Source organism: Phoca vitulina, unplaced genomic scaffold, assembly GCF_004348235.1.
Source record: "Phoca vitulina isolate PV1807 unplaced genomic scaffold, GSC_HSeal_1.0 scaffold20, whole genome shotgun sequence".
Lineage (NCBI taxonomy): Eukaryota > Metazoa > Chordata > Mammalia > Carnivora > Phocidae > Phoca > Phoca vitulina.
The window spans coordinates 7,405,802-7,418,289 of NW_022589723.1; the positions used below are offsets into that span (position 1 = coordinate 7,405,802).

Below are 12,488 nucleotides of genomic sequence, written 5' to 3' on the forward strand. Positions count from 1 at the left end.
ATATTTGAGATGATTGGTAGGCTGTAAGATAGACTATTATTTTGCAATGACTCAACAGTAATTCTGGGCTGTTTAAATACATCATTTATAAAGAAACAGATTTTAGATTCTGTTGAGTCTTTCATTTAATGAGGATAAAAAAGTTACGTTCCAGGATTTGGGGGAAATGAAATGATTATATAAAGTGTTTTTTAAGAAACATGCATTTCTAGTAAAATGTTACATATTTTTAATTACTAAACCTTGTAGCCAAGACATTGGATTGGTATAGTCAAAGTGGCTTCTGGACAACAAAAGAAGTTATCCAATTGGCATTTATAATTTGAACCAACAGTTCTAATACTAGAAACCTTATAAGGATCCTAATTAATTTTTCCCCAGCGGAACATAAATTGACATGAAGTATCAGAATATTTAAAATGTTTGGAGTATTATGCATGATTTTTTTGTATTTCGCATTTTACAAGCAGACTTTCATGCTGCTCTCTGCCACCTTTCTCCCATGAAAATTTGTATTTTATGTGACAGAACTGATGATATGTAATTCTTGAAATGTATCTTCCACAGTGGTGTATGCAGTGGTTTTTATTAAGGGGGGGAAGGACAAAGGCAATCTTTCCTCCCTGAAATCTTTATCCTTCCCACTTCATTTTCCAAGAGGAATGTTCTCTGTGCCTACTTACCATGGAGCAGGTCTTTGGCTCCCAGTGAGCAAAGGCTGGATGTTGGCCCTCCAGCGGTGCTGTTCTCTGTGGGAGCTGCTGGGTTCTTGGCTCGCTTCTTGCACTCAAACACAACCAGATCTTTGCACTGTTTGTGGCAGTTCATCCCGCAGTCTGTGGACGAGACACCCTGGTCAGGAAGTCTTTCCCTTTCTTCTCCAGAGTCTCAAAACCACATTGGTGCCGTGCTTTCTCGTCACACGTGCCTGTCCTAGTCTGGAGCTGGACACCTGCTATTCCTAATGAACCTAGTAGTCTCATTTGGTCAACTCTGGATCTCACAATCTTGTTGCAACCCTTATCAGAACCAGAAGCAGCGTCCACTGTCTTGCAGAGAAGTGGTCTCTTAGTCATCCTGCATATACTGCCTATTTACAGACCCCCCCCCCCCCCCCCCGGAAGCTTGCAGCTCTTATGTCTTACTCTTTCTTCCTTGCCATAAAAGTCTTCTCTCTTTCACGCCTGAATTTCTCCAGTTAAAAGGAAGGATAGTTAGGTCCGGAGGAATCTACTGGTAAGAGGAAAGTTGGCAAGGGCCTTTGTATGTAAAGACTTCTGTTCCCAAAGTGCCTTTCTTTGGAGACCCACCTTTCCACGACCATATGAGAGCATCATATCCTACCCGCCATCCCTAGTTCCAGGACAACCCACACAGAGAGAGGACCTAGCAAGGAGGAGCTTCATAACTGGTCGGTCAGGCATTCCTCTTCTCTGTGGTGGCAGTCACTGTCAGTGGGTGCTCTAGGGAAACCAGTTTGGGAATGAGGCTGGGAGCCATGCTGAGAAGTTGCGGATTCAATAGACAACTCCTCTGGGTAAAAAATGCTTTATTAGGAGATCCTCTGAGACCAGGCAAAACAACACAGTCGACAAAGCTGAGCCTTACCTTTACATCGATATCCTTGTTTGATCACTCCCCAGAGCTATGAGACAGACAAGAGATGGTTAGAGTGTACCAGCCATCACTCATCTGTCCGGTACGAGGCTAGACAGTGGCTTCCATCCTTTATGCTCCTTCATTGTGCTTTCTTCCTCAGGTGGGAAGGAAACCTCCTGTATCTTCCCCATCTTAACTCTCCTGACCTTAAATTGCAAACACGAAGAGTTTGTTCTGATCAAAGTCAGATGTTCAAGAAGCTCACTAGCATGGACTTAGGAGGCCTTCCTGAGGCCTGAAGTAGATGAATCAAAGAACAAACTAGTTTCCCGGGACTCCAAACTAAAGAACAAGCATACAGACTCCTGGGGTCAGTGGAGGGGGTTGGTCAGAGAGGGGCAGAGCCACATGACTTCTTAAAAGCCATTCCTTTTGAAGGGGAAAGGGCAGGGATGTCTCATAATTCTTTTCTCTCACAACGGCAACTATAATTACTATAGTTACTATAATTAAAAAATATATCCTCAGTTCAACAGTTCTTACCATTTGTCCCAGGCCTCATAGACCAGAGGAAGAAATCAATCCGGGAGAAATGGTAAAGATGAGTTCAAGTAAAAACCATGCATTTGAGAACGAGCTTATTCTAGGTGTTTGTTTAGGTTCTAAGCTGGGGTGGTTGATAAGGGTGGTGAGGTCTCTGCCTGGCTTAATCACTTAAATTGTCTCATACCCCTCCCCAAGTTCAACCTGAAGCATTCAAAGAACAACTTACAAATCCAGCACAGTTGTCACAGAATGTAGGTTTCAGATAGGTGGTCTCTTGAAAGTTGTGAGGAAAGCCCAGGCCCAGTTTGGAGTAGATTGAGCTGGCCCTCATGAAGTAGGCTGTGATCTCATCTCTGCTGATGAGGCCTTCCCTGCCAGCAGGGGACAGACAAGGTATGAGTGGGGTCTGGGGTGACAAGAGTGGCTTCTAGCCTTAGAAACTCACCTTTGTTTTTACCCTTGTGTGGTAGGTACAGTACGTAGTACTGGGGACTATCTCCATGAGCCCCGCTCTTAGGTAGGGATGCATGGATAGCACGTCACTAGTAGGTGAGATGGCACTATTCGTTTCTACAGAGCTGTTCTTTGGCTAAAGGAGGTTTTCCTAGCCAATTTAAAGACTCAAAAAAGAAATGGAAACTGTACAGGGAGAGAAGTGCCTTATGCTGTGGTTTCTGACTTTAGACAGTACATGACACATAACTGGAGCCCACCGACCATCCCTTTGATTTCATACAGAGAACCAACAGAGAGCTTATGGAACCTTCTGAAAAGTAAATAGACAAAGTATTAAATAGTTTTTTCTCACAATCTGCAGAACCAAGCAAAGAAGGAACACTAAAGGTTTTCTTATTTATAGTTGACTATTCCTTAACGGGCAGATTTATGAAATCTTCAATTCTGAGGCATTTAAAACACATGTGTTTTTCATGGTCTGTTGTCCGAACGAAAACCAGACCGGCATTGATTTGATGACTGCTCCCTTAGCACCAAGAGCCTCCTAATAAGCCTGTACGCAAATGCTCACCTGTCTTTGTCCATCACACAGAAGGAAAAGGGAAAACTGGCAGCAATCTTTTCAAACTCTTCCTGAGAAATGTATCCATCCTGGTCATGATCATAGTTCTTGAAGACGGACTGCAGAAAAAAAAGGAGTTTCTTTGGTGATTACCAAAGCGAAACCTATCATTTCTCTCTTGAGCCAAATGACGAAGGGCTGGAACGTCTGATAAAAGCCTCTCCTCAGCCTGAATGAGAGAACGAGGGAATGTGCTCCTGAAGCTGCCACAGAGAAGCAGCAGGGCACGTGGCAGGGCTGCCCCGGGCCCGCATCTGCAGGGGGTCAGGGCCTGGCGGGTCCATTAGCACATCGATGGGGCCACCTCCCTGGCCACTGGGTGCTCCTCGCTCCTTGCACAGGGGCTGTTCTCCCTCTGCTCTGCCCCTCTTAGAGTGCTTCTGCGAACAGCCCAGCGGGAAGCGCTCCTTCCCCCTTAGTCCTCCACTGCTCATGGTTCTGTCACTGGCTGGCTCTCCCTTTTCTATTACTACACTGGATGAGAAACACAGAAGTAGGTATCCCTCCTCCACAGTAACAGTGAAGAGAATCAAGAGGGCCAAAAATTTCAGTATGAGATTCTCCTTATTTTCCTTACCTAAACTTTTTTCTGATGCCTCTCTGCCTCCCAAATCAACTGCCAGCCCTTAAATATATGCTCTCCTACTAGGTCTTCAGGAGGGAGCACACCTCCCCCAACATGAGGCCCAAGTGTGTTTGCAATGTAACTTGTGAACTGTCCTACAGGCACAGTATGAGAAGTGGTTCCCCGTGCTCACTAGGAACAGGTTTCAAGTTTCCCACCTTTGTGTTTCTGCCACTGTGGGCACCCCCTCCCCACCCCCTGCATATAAAGCTAAGCCAGGCTGTGCCTTGCTTTTGTCTGCTGAAATACAGCTGTACTTACATCCACCATCCTCTGGACGTGTTTACTTATGGTCTTTGGGTCCGGTTTGGGAGATACTCCAGAGGCCCAGTCCACCACTACTGGTGGTTTTGAAGGTGTTAGTGGCTGAAATGAAATATTCAGAGAAATCCCCATGACTAGAATGCAGTACAACCTACAGCTCCTTCCTTTCCCACTACCTGATGGCCACACTGTGGACAACCGTCAGCTCTGTGCAGGGGCGAGGAGCTGAGAGCCCACGTGGAATTGAAATCTACAACTGTCATCTTGGCCAATGCAAATGTGCTTCACAGCTGACAAAGCGCTCCTCACACATATTCTCTTCATCTACAGATAACTCAAAATTCTCCATTCCCTCTGCATTATTAAACCTTTTGTCAGAGCTATCAGCACAGTGGCTCATTTAAATTTCCTCTCTGTTCTCTACTTCCTAAAGACATAGATGAGAAAAATAGCTGAAACATAGGCAGGACAACACAAGGAAAAAAGTCTGAGGCTTGGACAAGCGGAGATGGAATCCATTCCTAATTTGAGACTTGGCCCAAATGAAAATCTCTTCCAAAAATGGGAGAATGTACCCTTTCCATTGAAATGCCCTCTAACACCCTGAAAATGGAACCTGCCAAGTATTTTTAGTGAACAGCTTTCATTACAGTTGGAGCTAAAACTTGATTCTTCTGTGTAGACACAGTGAAATCCAGCCACCTGAACAGAGAAGTTGGATTACTTATGTGCGGGTACCTCCCCCCATTGAGTACTACGTGTTTGGGGGCTGGGAAGCTTCCCAGGAGACTGAGGGCAAGGGGGAGATACCGATCCTTCAGAAGGAAGGCTGAAATTTTCACCTGCCTGTAGGAGAGAGGCAGGCCAGATGACTTGTGAGAGTCCTATTGGGCAGCACCGGGACTGTGCTGCTTTGAGGACTTCTCAGCACAAGAGGTCAAAACCCCAGCAGACTGCTTTTTTGACCCAGATGAATATAGGATGATCAGTCTTTTCTAACTGGGATGCATGTGCTTATCAACAAGTCAGAGAAGAGAAACAGCTGATGTGGGGATACTTTATAATAAATAGGAAGGAGATGTCACTATGGCCTGCAACTCTCCCTTCTGTACTTGGTAAATCACTGACTGCACCACTCACTGGGATGTGCTTAGGGCACATAGTCATTTACCGTTCCTATATTCGTCTCATCCCTTCAAGTAGACTACAGGCTCTTTATGGTCAGGAACTAATGATACATATGTTGAAGCTCTGTTCCTAGCATGAGGTTGGGCACATAGTGGAAACATAATACTTATTAAACTGAATAAAACTTTGTTCCTTAAGACGATGACCTTGATGAGCAGCTTGTAAAGTACCTGTTACATGCAGTAATCCTAGCATAAAAATATGAACAACTCACTGGGGCTTTGTGGTTCCTTGGTTCCCGAGCATAGGAAAGCTCGTAGATTTCATCTTCAGTGTAGTAGAGATCCAAGGACAACTGCAGGTCAAAGCAGAACACGGTTATTTGCTAGGATGCTGTTTGTCTTTCCCAGGGCTGATGTGTTTCTCTACTCTCCTAGGCCATTCTAATGGTTTGTTTTTACAATTCACAAAGTTTGGAGGGTGTAACACTTACTACTGTAATAGGACAAGCATTAGTTCCTTCTTGTTAAAGTGTTTTTAAGTTGTGAAGAAATGTCAAGATGTCCTCTTTTAAAATATGATTTAATATCTAAGCCTTTAGAGCTTAGGCAAAAGGCCATATCTGGTCAGATGGTCCATGCCTCACTTGTTCTCTACAACAGAACTCAGTTTAAGTGATAACAGATATTACTAAATGATATTAAGAGTTAATCAGTTTCATATATCTTAAAACCATAAAATCTAGAAGGGAGAGATCTTAGAAATAATCTTGTTCTTAACCTAGAATCTGTGGATAGCTTCAAGAGGTCCAGAACTCCTATATATTTTTTATATTTTTCACAGCTTTCATCACATGATTTGTGATTCAAAAAAGTTAAGATCAGTACGTCTTTTCACAGATGATGTCTACGGCCGAGACCTGCTTTGGTCACCTGGCCAACTGCCGAAGGGGCTGGGATGTGAACCATGGGGCCCTATCAGAATCATGTGAGGGAAGAAGAGGCTGTAATAATTATGTCATTCTGCAAAAGAGCAGATTAAGAACTGTTTCATTTTAGAACTGCAAGAAGTTGCAAGTTATCCCAGAGACTCATCTCTGATTTCCAGAGAAGAAAACAGATACAGTTACATGCCCAAGTCACACAGCTGGCGAACTACAGAACTGTGGGTCTGGAAGGGAGTTCATCTGATCTCACTCTGGACCCAAAGTGCCAATCCTGGTCTCCTGTACCACAAGTGTGCACCTATTCTTGACTTGAATGCCTCCATTTTGTTGTTGGGTTTTGTTTTTAACTCATTGCCTTACCCTTTTTTAAATGAGAATACACTGTCTCCTTCTCTTAGGAAGCTTTAGATCCTGATTTGCTATCAGCTCCTCCCGGAGAGTTTAGAATTGCTTTTGTAGAGGGGTAGGAAGGAGTTCTAGAAGCCCTAAGGGCATACTGTTTAAAAGCACAGCCTCTGGAGTCCCCCCACCTGGATCTGAATCCAGCTTCTACTGCTTAATCATGTGTGGTACCCTGACCAATTATACCTTTGTGCCTCAGTACCCCTATCCATAAAATGGTGATCATCATAGTATCTACTTCCGAGAGTTTTTATGAGGATTCACTGAGCTAGTATCTGCTAGGCTGCAGGGAGTGGTGGGTGGCACCAGCTCGTCCTTAGTAACTGTCTCCTGTGGGAGCCTCACCGTCAGCAGGTGCACCAAGTCCTTGTTGGCCTCCAAGGGCGGGGCCACCTCTTGCAGCTGGACCAGTTCATTGATATGATTGTAAAGGGCCAGCAGCTTGTGGACATTGACCTTCCCATCTTCCAGATAGTCGGGCATGGCTTCGTACAGGGAGATGAGGTCCTTGAGGTGCACCCCCAGAATGGGGATCTTGAATTGGGTGCACTCCCCATAGGCCCGCCGGTAGTTGTCATAGTTTCTACAGGAGGACAGCAGCTCGGTCATCTCACCCAGAACCTACAGAATAGAAGAGACCCAGTTACAGGTACCCACCAGGCAGCGTGTATTATCTGCAATACTCTCAGTCCCTCCCATGATTTCACCCCATCCCGAACTGGGCAGGAGGGGATTCATCTACAATTTGCATACTGTGACTCCCAAATTAAAAAACTCCAGTTTATTTCAAATGTCAGTGTGTATCTACAAACACAAGGTATGCTTTACTTGATTATACTACATAACTGAAAAATTTTAAGTGCGGTCTTACCATTTTTATACTAATTTTTTAAAAGTAAAAACCGGAGATAAAAATTAAAAAGGTACAAGAATATATAATAGACAGTAAGTGTCCCTCTGCCCTCTGTCCCCCAGCCATGCAGTTGCCCTCCCTGGTACTATCTGAGCACTTCCAGAGACACACGTGAAGTGTGCTGTTGAAGTGCTGACTGGTGCCAACACGGGGAGAAGCTGTGGGACTTCAGCGGTCTCTAGCATGTTCATACTCTATGTTGTGCTCTGTGGGCCTTATCTCAGTGATGCTGAAGCACGTGATCCTGCATTCACAGACTGAAAACCTGCACCAGAGACCGATTCCCAGCAGAGGGCATGCAGGAGGATCAGGCAGAAGGCCTACGAAGCTCTTCCTGAGCACCCACGCCCTGCCCCAGCCCTGAAAGGGGCACGGCTGCTCACCAGCACAGAAAGGGAGCGGCCAGAGCTGCGGTTCTCTACAAATACGCCTGGTTCAAGTGGGCAAGCAGTTCGCAGAACCCCAGTCCCCATGCATGACGACCAGCTTCCTCAGACGCAAAGACTGTCCACCAATCATGTTACAGCACAAAATAACTATTTTAAATGCTGCTGGAAATTCTTTTAATAAAACTGTGGCCTAATAAGTACCATTTCTCTCCAATGAAGGACTTGAGGCTTGGAGTTAGCCTCCCTCAATCACTATGAGCGGGCAGGAGAGCCTCCTTCTCACTCACCTCTCAGCAGATGGTGCCCGTGAGTGTGAAGTATGGAAGGGGCTCACAAGACGAGAGACTAACAGCAAAAATGAGATAGTTTTGCTTCCCTTGGGAGGTGAAATAAACTACTAGAGGAGCAAGGGGTTCTTGCTTTACTTCTGGCCTCACTCATCAGCTGTGCAGACCGCCCTGAGGGTCAAGCAGCTGCAGACATGGAAGCACTGCTGTGGGGCTCCAAGCTGAAGAGGAGCAAGCTCGATCTTGTCAGCGAGACAACACGAGAGCACGTTCATCTCCATGACTGTCTCCCTCTGTCACTTCTGAGACATGGGCAATCTTCTCGACGGTTCCACTGAGTTTCGCCAGAACTAGTAGGGAACTGGAAGGTGGGGGTGGGGTAGCATCCCCAGAGCTCAGGGTGGTGAGAGCAGGGATGATGAATCCTAGACTTCCCAAAAGCAGGTTGGACAGCTGGGAACAACAGGACAATGGGGCACAGACATGTCTCCCTAAGAAGAGCCTCCATGCAGCTCAGGAGGACAGAGGTGGGGCAGCTGGGGGTTGAGGTTAGTAAGGGAGGGCTGGTTGGTCCTCACGTGAGGCGGAAACGCTAAGAGAGCAGTTGTTAGCTAATCCATACCAAACAGCTGCATTTCTATCTTCAGTATATCTTAGTGGTTTGTATTCCTAATAGCCCTATGTTATGAAGAACTAAAGTCTATTCTCTAAAATCTAAAGAATGTAGAAAAGTGCATAGGGCACTTAAGAAAAATATTCCTCAGTAAGACACTATTACAAAATGGCACCTGAGAAGCTCATTTTCAACTCTGGGAAAATTCAACTATCCAGAATGTCATTCTCCAAGAGATCTGAATAGATAGGTTTCTAATGTGTCACCCACTATACATATTTGACATACACACTGAACTACGGTCAACTGAACCACTCTTTTAGGAAAACATTTTGGAATAAGTTGCTGGAGCAAGGGAGTCAGCATTACAGACCGTGACTGGCAGTACGGGAGAGAGCGCACGGTATTGCACTGACCGCAGGGACGCGTGCAGGGGACACCGAGGCCAGGCTGAATCCCAGGCACTCAGACCTGGGGTAGTCCCATCCTATGGGTTTTCTGGGGGGTTGCCTCGCTAGTATTTTGCCTAATTAAGTGAGAAAGGATGAAATGGTTTGGAAATGCTCTCTGGGTTGCCTCTCAATGAATGTTGATGCTGGTCCTGGGAATGCTGCTAAGGGGCCCTGGAGGAAGGAGGCAGGGACACTGACCTTATTGATTTCATGTGGGACGTGCGAACTTGTCTCCTTGAGCCTGGAGATTGAGCTGTGACAGAGCCCACCTATCACAGCCATCAGTGTATTGAAGTTCTGCAGCTGGTGGAGTTTCTGTGACATAGAAAAGAGAGGAGAGTAGTCAATGTACATGTCAGTTACGCGCCTCCCCACTCTGCACCTCCTGTCTTCCTAATACTGGTCGAAGCCTAGCAGTCAGGTGTTGTGCTTTTCTGACCATTTTCCCCTGTAGGCTTAACTTCAGACCATATCTAGCAAGGTGTCCTATCTCCCTTCTTTGTTGCACCAGTTCGGCAGGCCATCCTCTGCATCAGCGGTTTCTAAGAGCCGCCCAAAGTACTTGCTTAATGCAAAGACTGCTGGATCCAAGAGCAGCTATTCTGACTCCTGGGATCTGGGGCTGAGCTTAGGGATAAACCTTCAGTTAATATCAGAGCAGGTGGGCCATGTACCAAACTTTGAGAAACACTGGTCTTGAACCTCTAGAACTAATAATATTTTGTATCCTTCATTTCAAATAACCACTTTTATTTTTAAGGACAAAGACTTTGTCTTATTCTCTTAAACCGCGCCAGTGGCTGTGCCGGACCGTCACCGGGAGAGCGGCTAGAGTCTCTGCCGAACGGCAATTACGTGTTCCTACCACCTGCTTTCCGCTCATCAAATGCTTAAACTCTGCCTTCAAACACTAAAGCCAGCCGTTCAACACAGTAAGGGCTCACAGTCCTAAGACAGCTGAGGAGGTCCAGCCCCAGTAAAACCTGGGAAATTGCCCTTTCCTTTGCCATGTGGGCCAGATTTGGGGAAACAACGTAGGTTGGAAAGCATCTGCTGAATCTGTTAAAAGATCTAAACAGATCTTGGGGCGCCTGGCTGGCTCAGTCAGAAGAGTGTGTGACTCCTGATCTTGGGGTCGTGAGTTCGAGCCCCATATTGGGTGTAGAGATTACTTTAAAATAAATAAATACGTAAAAAATTTTTAAAAGATCTAAACAGATCTAAAAGTGTATTCTGACCCCTGAGATAATCAGTATGGTCCTCACCATATTGCCCTTATGTAGGAAATAGAAAAGTCACCATATCTAAATCTGGGACAATTCACGTCACACAAACTCTCCTGTGGTTCAGGAGGGGGAAGCAGCTCTAACAGACAGACTGGCTGGGGAGAAGAGGGGATACTTTACCTCATAGCCCAGGTCAAATTCTTAAGCTAGTCACTGACCTGAGCCACCTGGATGAACTTGATGAAGACTTCTGCCCGGAGCTGTGGGGTGGGGCGGCTGAGAACCATCAGTTGTACCCACTGGGAGATGCCGTTACACAGGGCGATGGACCGCTCCATGGTGGGGTTCTCCTTCACACAGCTATTCACAAGGTAATTCTGATAATCGGAGAACTGGGGAAAAAGAAACCCATCAGGACTGGCCCTCTGGTCCTCTGGGACATCTGAGAGGCACATCACTTCTGCTCTGTTGATGGTTCAGCTGATGCTATGGGACAGAGGAGCTCTTGGCCCTCCTCCTGTATGTCTTCCACTTGGCTGATGGGAATGGTGGGAAGGAAATCTTTCTTATCCTACCCAAAGCATGGTTTCTCTACATCAAAAGTCATTAGGCCCAAGGGGATGTGTCCACACACTAGTTAATCCAAATACTGTACTCTGAGTGGATAATGATACTGTCCCTTCTAAAGAATACAATATAGAAGAGAAATCTCAGTATAGACAGTCCCTGACTAGAATGGTTTCACTTAGGATTTTTTAATTGTACAATGTTGCAAAAGCCATATGCATTCGTAAGAAACCATACTTTGAATTTTGAATCTGGAACTTTTCCCAGACTAGCCATATGCAGTGCGAAACTCGTGATGCTGGGCAGCGAGTTGCGGCTCCCAGGCAGAAACATGATCACAAGGATAGATGACTGATATGCTTACAACCATCCTGTACTCCTGTAAAGTTTTCACTTTTGTTTGTTTTTCACTTTCAGTACAGTATTCAGTAAATTACGGGAGATATTCAGCTTTTTATTACAAATAGGCTTTGCAACTGATGATTTTGCCCAACCGTAGGCTAATGTAAGTGTTCTGAGCACACTGAAGGTAGGCTAGGCTGAGCCATGTATGATGTTGGTAGGTTAGAGGTGTTAAATGCATTTTCAACTTGTGATATTTACAGCTTACAATGGGTTTATGGCCCAATAAACCCATCGTACAATGAGTAAAATCTGTACTAGTTCTAGCTCCATCGCTGAAGTTAAGGGGAAAAACAGACAATCCTCTCAAAAATCTCCTCTCTCTCTCCCCCCGCCCCCTGCACCCCCAACTGTTTTAACTTAAAAGTGGGATCATAAACTCTGCCCTATCTAGGTCACAGAGTTGTTACGAACACACCAATGTCTGAAAGCACTTTAACTTTTCAGAGTGCTGCCCACGGGAGGTGGTACTGACAGGATAATCATTAACCTCATGCTACAACAAACCTGTCTGGATTTCCTCTGACTCACCAGCTTGAGCAGAGGCCACATGGTTAGCTATTATGGAGTGACCATAGTTTTCCAACTGGCCAAGGGCACTGACCACGGCTGACCATGATCGGCTCCTGTGAAAGTGGAGCTGTCTCGGCAGATCACTGGCTAAGCAAGGATGCAGCCATCTTGTCCCTATCCCGGACGATCCTCTGTTCAAGTGGTAGAACCAAGAGGGAGGAGCCCTCTACTCTGCTCCAATGGGCCTGGGGAAGGTTTTGGTGTGGTATCCCAGCTATTTCGAGCTCTCTGCTTCCGAACTCCCCCTTGAAATCAGATGTGACATGGTTGAGCCAGTGACTGCTGATGGGTGGAAAACTATGAGCAAAAACGACTCAAGAGGGACACATAAGCAATCTTACTGGTTCTGAGAGAAAGTCCCGGTGACTCACTCCAGTGAATACATTTATATACCCCTCCCACTGTAAATAAAACATCAAATCCACTTATTTTTTAGAATTAGTACTATAATAGTAAGTACTATAAAAAGCAGAAAATA

The 12,488-nt window shown here is 45.6% G+C and overlaps 1 protein-coding gene across 2 annotated transcripts in view; it reads right to left on the bottom strand.

Moving 5' to 3' along the window:
• Positions 1-12,488, bottom strand: part of RASGRP1 (RAS guanyl releasing protein 1) — a 78,700-nt gene that overhangs the window by 10,391 nt on the left and 55,821 nt on the right. For both annotated transcript variants that reach the window (XM_032417017.1, XM_032417016.1), the window contains exons 7-15: positions 10,687-10,860; positions 9,441-9,557; positions 6,934-7,209; positions 5,515-5,595; positions 4,110-4,214; positions 3,173-3,282; positions 2,372-2,516; positions 1,609-1,645; positions 684-836 (exon numbers count right to left, since the gene is read on the bottom strand). In XM_032417017.1, coding sequence (XP_032272908.1) covers positions 684-836; positions 1,609-1,645; positions 2,372-2,516; positions 3,173-3,282; positions 4,110-4,214; positions 5,515-5,595; positions 6,934-7,209; positions 9,441-9,557; positions 10,687-10,860 — 1,198 coding nt within the window. The remainder of the gene's footprint in view (positions 1-683; positions 837-1,608; positions 1,646-2,371; positions 2,517-3,172; positions 3,283-4,109; positions 4,215-5,514; positions 5,596-6,933; positions 7,210-9,440; positions 9,558-10,686; positions 10,861-12,488) is intronic.